Source organism: Oenanthe melanoleuca, chromosome 3 (genome assembly GCF_029582105.1).
Source record: "Oenanthe melanoleuca isolate GR-GAL-2019-014 chromosome 3, OMel1.0, whole genome shotgun sequence".
Taxonomy (NCBI): Eukaryota; Metazoa; Chordata; class Aves; order Passeriformes; family Muscicapidae; genus Oenanthe; species Oenanthe melanoleuca.
This window is the reverse complement of record NC_079336.1, coordinates 69,388,035-69,397,732: the sequence shown is the minus strand read 5'-3', so window position 1 is coordinate 69,397,732 and position 9,698 is coordinate 69,388,035. Positions and strand designations below refer to the sequence as shown.

Here is a 9,698-nt window from a genome sequence, read left to right as displayed (position 1 = left end):
ATGAAAGGACTCTTGGACAAGAGAAAATTATCTTGCCTTTGATGATGCAGCTGTTTTTCTAAGGGTCCTAATATTGAAGCCAATTTCCAGGAGAATGATACAGCATACAAAAAAATTACACTTGATGCAATTTCCCAAGAATCAAAATCAGCAGAAGGGCTAACAAAGGACCCAGGCATTAAAAGGCACTCAGGAATCTCCATTCTATTTTCCATCAGTAGCCACAAGGGGACAATGCTTCAAATTCTGGGCACTAACCAAACAGAAACATGCAGAGGTGAGCTGAGATGCAGAGTCCCAGGACTAAAATTCCATTTAACATTCTTCCCTCTAACACAGTAATACTAGTTTCAGATGACTCATACAGTCTTTGCAAATAAGTACACAAAGTCAAATGTCAGAGCACCACATCAGAGAAATAAAGATAGGAAAAGCAAGCTATGAAGTGCAGAGAAGGCAGCATGAACAGAGCAAATGCTTTTCACCTGCTAAACCAAGGATGAACTAAAAGAATTATCAGAATAGTCTGTGAACCTAAATTTTAATAATCCCCCATCTTGCAGCATAAGGGATTGTGAGAAGGTGATTAAACTTGATTAAATTCTAAATTAGAATTAGACTGATCGATAGATTAAGATGAGATGAAGGAAACTCACTTGGAACTTTTAGCTATTTCTTGCTGTGGTTTCTAAAAAACACAACTTCTAACAAAGACAGAAAATACTCAGCATCACAGTAGTTTAACTTCTTGGAAAAAATTTAATAAGACAAATGTCTTCATAACAGGTAAATTGTACATCACAGACAGATACACATTGCTTACACATGAACTGAATTAGTCTTTTCGTAACTGGACAGTTTGCTCTTTAATTCCTTCTTTTGTAACAATGCAAATCTTCAGTGCATCCCCAGTGTACACATCTCTCTCAGCAGCAGAAATGAAGACATCCTTAACCAGCTGCAAAGCCTTTTCCAGGGTCAGAGGTACACGTTCCACATTTTGCATGTTCTTGAAGCCAATCTAAGAAAAGATGAAAATGCATTTATTTTATCCATCTGTGAAAACTGTTTTAGTCTCTGCACTAGAATGAACAGATTTAGATGAATTAACAAGAATAAATGGCTTGTCTGTTTTAAAACCCTAAAGCTGAAAAAGTATTCCTCCACGCAGTTAATAGTTGAGAGTTTGCCAATACTGATACTCTTAGAAAATCAACTAGAAGCAGGTCCAATAAACAGCCAGCAAAGCTTCTCCTGCTCATTCAGCAGGTACAAAATCACAATGAACATTTGGATCTAATCTAATTCTTCACAAACTTCTCACAAAGTTGGCAGTACCAGAACTGCACATGAGCCTTTTTACCTCTGGTCACTTACAGTAAGGAATATTTCTTAAAATCAAATATTCCCTAAGATACCTAGACTCCAAAACTAAGTTTATATTGGAGCACATCTGATCCTACTAAATAGTGTAAGTTAGTTCATAAATGAAAGTGTCAACTTAAGCATGAGAACAGGTAAAGGACAAGAGTCCCATGTTTTGCCTGAAACCCATATGCAATACAAAATTACTTATGACAACTTGATATTTGCAGAACGTATTTCCTTCAGTTAATAAATTTAAAATTAAAAAAAAAGGAAGTATTCTATTCCTTTCTCATCTGCTAAAAGTCAAGAATGCTTACGACTTTTCTAAGCACAAAAGTTGTGTTGATATCAGGTTCAATTGACTAAATACCAACACCAATGTAAAAAAAATAAAATTAGTAAAACATGCTTTGGTATTTCTCCCATTCAATCATTAACAGCTTTAACTAAATATGAAAATATCCCTCAAGCATTTCAGACAAATTTAGCTGAAAAAGTTTCCAGCAGTTTTATGTAAAAACACTCTTACTGAAAAATGGTATCTGAGGTGTACAAAACTGGACTTAAAAAGGCTATGTTAAAGGATAAAATGTATGTATTAATTCTATCTTCTTAATTTCATACTAAGTAAGAGGCATATTTATGTTATCAGCCAAGAAAAAATTCCCAAAACCCAAAAAAAAAACCCCTCCAAACAACTTTTAGGATAAACATAACTCCCCAATTAAAACATTGCTGTCTTTTAAACAGACACTCCATTATTAATAATGTATTAAAAACCTGAACAGATCTCAAAGCAAAGTTTTGATTTCTCTGGAGAAGGTAAAGCCACATAATTTATAAATGTATGGATTACCAGATCCTACCTGGATAACAGATTTAAAACTTCTCTCAAAAGTAATATTCTCCGGAAGTAAAGCTACACTAATTTGAATGTCACAAATGTTTACTGAGATAAGGAAAAAAACCAAACCAAAACAAAAGTCAACAAGCTATTTTACCTGGTTATCCAGCAAAGGCTGCAACATGGCACTGGCTGATCCAGCTGCTTTGAAAGAATCTCTCTCATAGGAGCCCACTGGATCAAAGCTATAAACTGCTCCCTTCCCTGAAAAAAAAATTAGTATGTAATCACAATTCAGAAATATGCTCAATACTGACAAGCATCTTCAACAAGGCAGTGCCTGGAACACTGCAGACCCCACTACATCTTTACCAAACAACACTGAGTATGTTCTGATGATGTTTTTTACAGAAGACTCGCTATGGCTGTGGCCTGGTACAATATCCAAGGTTATTTTACTTAAGCCATTTATTTTATTTATGCTTCAACAGATGTTTCCTACAGTACTAACCACAGAAAAAGTGCTGATGCAGAATAATCAAAGCAGAAAAATGTGCTAGAGTGTAGTGCAGCACCAAGAGCCCCAGGGGTTCCAAGGCTAACACAAACAAGCAGCTCAGACATGGTTCCTGAATGATACATTTCTTGAATTACTTCCAGAAAGCATGTTTGGATGCCTCTGCATCACTCCCAGAACCAGGGATGACGCTCTGGTCTCTTGCACACTTCCCTCTGCAGCCAGACCAGGTGGTGCAAAGTTTACTGACTTGCACCAACACCAGAGATACAGATACACTGTAGCTCTGAAGCACCCGGGTTTAACCAGGACATGCCAGTCAGAATGCAGCAGCTGGCCAAGCTCAGCCCTTCAGTTCAGACAGGCTGCACCAAATTCAATTACCTAGCCAGTGTCCTTGGCAGCAGAGCACAGGAGCTGAACAGTCCTGAGAAAGCCAGCCAAATCAAAAATCAATGTAGCTGGACCCAAATTTAGTCCATGCAAGCAAACCTCTGATTCCTATCAGCTGCTACAGCACCCTTACAATCCGAGATTTACCATTATGCAGGGCAGACTAATCCCCTGCCAGATCCCACAAATCATGGACGTGTCTTAGCAAGACCAGAAAAGCAGTATAACTAAATGCTAAAAACAAACTGCAGGGAATGGCTAAAATTATCCAAACAAGACCACTCCTGAGCTCTTTCTCAAAGCCAGAGAACACAGTATTTTAGCAACTCAACCAAATTACTGGACAGAAGCCCAGTAAGTTATGGAAGGGCTGTACATTAAACTACAGCTTCTATGTAGAAGTCATGATTTTCATTAGAGGTTAGTTAACATTTAGAAGTAACTTTGTAGAAACCTTTCTCTATAGTAAGTCTTCATATTAAATAGTCTTTACCACACTCACAGGTCTGACTGAAACATATACAATTTTACTGGTGACATTTACTTCAAAGATGCAATTAAAAAATCCAGTAAACAGTTGTAAAATTTTCCAGTCTAAAGTATGAGTTATTTCCCTTTAGAAATTTTATTTGTAATCAAATAATTATAACATAGGTTTTAGACTTTTAGAAATGAAAAATCAAGTGAGTAACTAAAACTAGGAAACAAGCCTAGATACGTAATATGTATCTGATCTGTGTAAGTACCACAATGCCTAAAGGCAGGTGTTAGGAATAGGAACACAAACTTCGTTATTCACTCAGTACACCTGAGATGTAAAGGGATAGCTGTCCACCCTGCAGAAATGCAGGCTCTTTTTTTTTTTTTCTTTTTTTGTTTAAAATCTTACCTTCTTCATCAAGTCCACCAATTATATTGTAAACGTAGTAGGGAAAGAAACGTCGAGAGTACAGGATTGTAGACAGCATTGCTGCAATAGCCCCTGTAGTCATGGTCTTGTTGTTGGAATGCTTGTACATCTGCCAGTGGTAGAGTACATCCAAGAAAAAAGTCAAACACTAAAGTTGACAATTCAACCAGAATTACATTTTCTGTAATTTCTCACTACTGAAGAACCTGACGCTAAGCAAAATTATTAACCAGCATAATTAGTGAAAACACGCTGGTCTAAAAGGTAAAGCCTCTTTACACACCAAAGATTAAAGATTATCTTCAAATTTTTGTAATTAATAGATGTTGCCTCATTTACATTATCTTCTCCAGCTCCTCCAGTCTATAAATTTCTGGTGTCAGACTTAATAAGAACACAGCACTAATTTTCCCTGCCATGTCTCTCACCAGCAAAACAGTTATGATACAAACACTTCAAAAAAAACCAGTAGAAGTTATATTTAAACCATATAATATTATTGGTCTAAAGTATAATACTAAGAATCTAACTTCCTAAATACAGAAATATACGTAGTTACCTTTAATCTGGCTTCAATAATTTTAGTAAGGGTAAGGCAGTCCCCATGGAAACCAGTGCATCCAATGACCGTTTGTTCTGTTCTGGAAAACGTAAAATTTTAGACTTAGCATGAGCTACAGCAATTTCTTACACAGTAGGTTATTATAAAAGTATTTTCAGTTTTTCTAGTGCTCAAAAACAGTTGTCTAAAATGTAATAACAGATCTATGGTGTACAAAAGGCACCTGAAACCTACATCTTGAAGAGGACTCATTAAAACACAGGACCACGCAGATGTCTTTCTTCAACCCACTTCCTTCTTGAGCTGTCAGTAAGACTGACAAAAAGAAATTCTCCATTTCCTCATGCACCCCTGACTCCAGCTGTAGCAATTCAGCCTTGCTAGAAGATGTGTTGCTTTACACTGGGGAGCCATAGATCCTATGGCTCAGCCCAATTTTTACTCCATCAGACCAGAGGGCTGCAATAAGCAGCCTGTACGATGGTTACGTGACATTTACGGTTTTGGTGGCTTCTGTGTCAGCACAAACAAAAGTTATCTGGCTGCAGATGCACTACAGAAGCTTAGCTCTGCTCAGTTTTGAAATGTTTTATGAACCCTAACCACAGCAACACACACTTGAAATTTTAATTCTAGGAAACAGAGAAGAGAATCTAGAAACATTAACACACAGAGACCAGCCCAAAGCAGTCATTCAGAAAACACCTCAGAACAAAATCTTCTCTCAGCCTGTCAGTGGAATTACACAAAGTCACCGTGTGCAGTATGCACACTGTATCAGACTAATCTCCATCTGGACAGTATCAGAGAGTCTGACACATAGTAGCAACAAGTCAGCCAGAAGAAACCATGTTATTTTGATTTCATGCAATTAATTTAGAAAAAGAAACAGTAAGCTAGAAGAAAAAACAAGTCTCCGTAGTTGACGACCACCTACAAGGCAAGCACCTGATGCAGTAAAATGAACATAAATAATGTGTAGCTGTAAACCAAGGAGTGCTATCCAGGTGAGTCAAACTAAGCATAAAATGAGCATAGAAAGTTCAGTTATGGAACTACTGATAGGTTTACCTCTCCTAAAACAAACACCTCTCTGAAGTGCCAGGTAAATTAACTAGAGATACAGTACAACTGGCAGTAGTGGGCACACTTGCGTACCATCACTAGAACTCCCCATGAAGCAGAATGAGTTATCACAGCATTAAGTTTTGCTAGAGTTAAGTGCAAAATTCTTCTGATTATCTGGCAAAAAAAACCCTACAATAAGTTTCGTATCATGCTAAAAATGTTCTGTTGTCACTTAACTTGAAGAGAATGAAACAAGAAATCTGGCTATATTTATAACATCACATCAGACCCTGCATTACAGCAAAGGTCACCAGGACTCCAAAATCTACTTTGCTGATGTGCTTGTTCTTCTAAGAATTCCTTTTAAAGCAGGAGGCAGGTGACATGGTCAGCAATAAGATTTTTCATCCCTTTCAATCCTTGCAGATCTGGACTTACAGCTTGTAGCATTTTGGACTGTCCCGGGAGTGAATTGAATAGCCTTCACTCAGACGTGTGTCAGAGGCAACGATACAAAAGTCTTCTCCAGCAATTGCCAGCACAGTCCTTAAAAAGAGTAAAAATAGTATTGATAAGTCATGACCTTCAGCACAACTCTCTTCTTAGGCAACACAGAAACGAGCTAGATAGTAATTCAACACCCAGACTCATATTTTGTCAAGCATCTTATATTCCTTGCTATGTAAATTCCTACTCAACACCAAAGGAAGAAGGCATTAAACAGACTGAAGAAAATGTATGCATGTGGCCCTCTACTCTGATTTAAACTGTATGGAAACTTGGTAAAACAGAGACTCTACACCAGGCAAGAACCAGACTCAATGGACGAGGTACTTTATATGCCTGATAATGACTCATCCTTCTAAAACAATCAAAGTACTGAACAGCAGTATCACTACACTTAAATAAATATCACTTTTAAAATCTGGTGTTATTAGTTCTTAACAACTACTTCTGTGATCACCACAGGTCTACTACCATTAAATAACAAAGAGATTCCCTTTAAAAAGCAGTAGCCATCACAAAAAAAACCTACTTGCCCAGATCATGCCACCAACTCAAGTGTGTAAAACATCACCTGCCTTTAACAGTTACAGCAAGATAGCATTCAACCCAGTAACACATTTATTAGCAACACGGTGACGAGCAATGGCCATAAACCAAAACACAAGAAGTTCCACCTCAACACGAGGAAGAACTTCTTCACGTTGAGGGTGGCAGAGCACTGGAACAGGCTGCCCAGGGAGCTCAAGCCCTCTCTGAAGACACTCAAAACCCACCCGGATGCGTTCTGGTGTCACCTGCTCGAGGTGATCCTGCCTTGGCAGGGGGGTTGGACTGGATCATCTCCAGAGCTCCCGGCCAGTCCTAACAACTCTGAGATTCTATAATAGGACCATTATCTGGGTTTCCTAAGCCACTACAAAGAAACAACCCTTTGGGGATTGTTCCTGTTTCCCTCTGGGGAACAAAGATGCGTACTTTAAGACCAGCTGAAGTTGAGGGAGCCTGGGTGTTCAGAAAGCCACACGGACAGCCAAGAACACCTTGAAAGGCGGCAAGGCCTCAAGGCAAGCCCGAGCCCAGCTCCTCCTTGTGCTGCGGCTCTCTCCATATAAAGAGGAGACCGTGAGGGGACATCAACCCGCACTGAGCACCGAGGAGAGGCAGCAGCAAGGCGAGGCAGCCCCACCCCGGCGCCGCTCTGCCCTGGGCCCCGTGCCGCGGGCCTCGGGTGCCCCGTCCCGCCCGCTGCCTGCCCGGGCCCCTCACCCTCCGTTGAAGGTGTACGGCGAGAAGCGGTAGCGCTGCACGGGCGCCTCCAGCCCGCAGCCCGCCTCGGGCCGGCAGGGCCCGTATCCCGCGGTGGACAGCATCGCGGCCGCCGAGCGCTGCTGTCTCACGGCGAAATGGCGGCACCGGCAGCGGAAGCCGAGCGGCTCTGGGAGGGCAGCGCCGCCTCCTCTCGGCTGCTCTGCCGGGCGGCAGCGCCGCGGCCTGGCGGGAGGGCGGCGGGGCCGCTGTGGAGCGGAGCCTGCCCGTGTGTGCCTGGGCCCCCGCGCAGCGCCGCCTCCTCTCGGCTGCTCTGGCGGGAGGGCGGCGGGGCCGCTGTGGAGCGGAGCCCGCCCGTGTGTGCCTGAGCCCCCGGGCAGCGCCGCCTCCTCTCGGCTGCTCTGGCGGGAGGGCGGCGGGGCCGCTGTGGAGCGGAGCCCGCCCGTGTGTGCCTGGGCCCCCGCGCAGCGCCGCCTCCTGTCCAAGCGCTGCCCTGTCAGCCCGTGGAAACACGCAGGCTGATCGGTAGCTGTGGTGAGGCCAAAGCACAGCCCTGTGTTTGGGCGGGTGCGCAGCAGGGTGGCTCCTGCTCTGTGGGGGAGAGCGCCTTCGGAACCGCTGCGAAGAGCAAGAGTCGGGAATCATAGAATCGTCGGGTGGTTGGAGTTGGAAGGGATCTTAAAGGTCCGGACAGGGACACCTTTCACTAGACCAAGTTTTGCTCAGAGCTCCATCCTGCTTGGCACTGAACACTTCCAGGGATGGGGCATCCACAACTTCCCTGAGCAATCTGTGCCAGTATTGCACCACCCTCATAGCAAAGAACTTCCTCCTAATATCTAATCTAAACCGTCTCAGTTTTAGGCCATTCCCCTTTGCCCTGTCACTACATGCTCGTGTGAAAAGTCCCTCTCCACCTTTCTAGTAGGTCACCCTGAAGCCTTCTCTTATCCACACTGAATAAGAAAACTTATCTCGTACAAGAGGTGTTTCATCCCTCTAAGCATCTTGGTGGCCCTCCTCTGAACTTGCTCCAACAGGTCCAGGTCTTTCTTGAGCTGGACATAGATGGGGTCTCACCAGGTCCTTGAGGTGGGCCATGGAGTGTGGTGCCAGGCACCGTGGCACAAGTGGCACCAGGTGGGAAGGGCTGGGACAGAAGCTCGAAGAGGAACTAGGGGAGAGGGACAGGGCAGGGACAGTGAGATGCAGGGCACACGTGATGCTCCTGAGGAGTGTGCTGCCCTGCTTGGGAAGCACAGCCGTGGTGGCTGCAGTCTCCATGGGCACTGTGCACACAGCAGCGAGAGCCACAGGTGGCAGCACAGCAGTGCAGAGCTCTGTACAGCTCCAAGGTGGGGAACCACAGCCTCTGTGAGGGCCTGGTGCACACACTGGGACCCCACACATTCACAGGATCTGGCAGGGACCACAGGGGCTCATCTGGTCCAACCTCCCTGCTCAAGCAGGGTCATCTCAGAGCACCTGACACAGGGTTGTGTCCTGATGGTTCTTGAACATCTCCAGTGAGAGAGACTCCACAGCCTCTCAGACAATCTGTTCCAGTGCTCAGTGACCTGCACAGTGAAGTTCTTCCTCACATCCAGGTAGAATTTCCTGTGAATCCATAACTGCCTGTTGCCTCTTATCCTATTGCTTGGCACCACCGAGAAGAGCCCGGCTGAATCCTCTTCACACCCATCCTTTAGATATCTATTCACATTGATGGTGTCCCTCTCAGTCGTCTCTTCTTGAGGCTGAACAGGCCCAGGTCCCTCAGCCTTTCCTCAGAAGTGGATGCTCCAGTCCCTTCATCATCTCTGTACTCCTCTGCTGCATCTGCTCTAGGAGCTCCCTGTCTCTCCTGTCCTGAGGAGCCAGAACAGGACACAGCATTCCAGATGTGCCTCACCGGGGCTGAAGAGAGGGTCAGGATGGACCTGCTGGCAATGCTTTTCCTAAAGCACCCAGGACAGCACTGGCCTTCTTGGCACAGGGGCCCTGCTGGCTCAGCACAGCCTGTTGTGCACCAGGAGCCCAGGACGCTCTCCCCAGAGCCGCTGCCCCGCGGGTGCGCCCAGCCCGTGCCGTGCCGTGCCGTGCCGTGCCGTGCCGTGCCGTGCCGTGCCGTGCCGTGCCGTGCCGTGCCGTGCCGTGCCGTGGTGACGCTCTCCAGTGCCGGACCGTGCCCTCGCCCTGCTCAGCTCCCGAAGGCTCCGCCCCGCGCGGCTCAGTCCGGCCGGCGGCGGGAAGTGACGCGCCG

The 9,698-nt window shown here is 44.7% G+C and overlaps 1 protein-coding gene across 1 annotated transcript; it reads right to left on the bottom strand.

Moving 5' to 3' along the window:
* Positions 1 to 739: 739 nt before the first annotated feature.
* Positions 740 to 7,740, bottom strand: PSMB1 (proteasome 20S subunit beta 1). Its single transcript, XM_056487926.1, has 6 exons — positions 7,436 to 7,740; positions 6,101 to 6,208; positions 4,592 to 4,673; positions 4,012 to 4,141; positions 2,370 to 2,476; positions 740 to 1,021 (listed from the first exon to the last, which is right to left on the bottom strand). The coding sequence occupies exons 1-6, from the start codon at positions 7,537 to 7,539 to the stop codon at positions 836 to 838; spliced, it is 717 nt and encodes a 238-aa protein (XP_056343901.1). The 5' UTR covers positions 7,540 to 7,740; the 3' UTR covers positions 740 to 835.
* Positions 7,741 to 9,698: the final 1,958 nt, after the last annotated feature.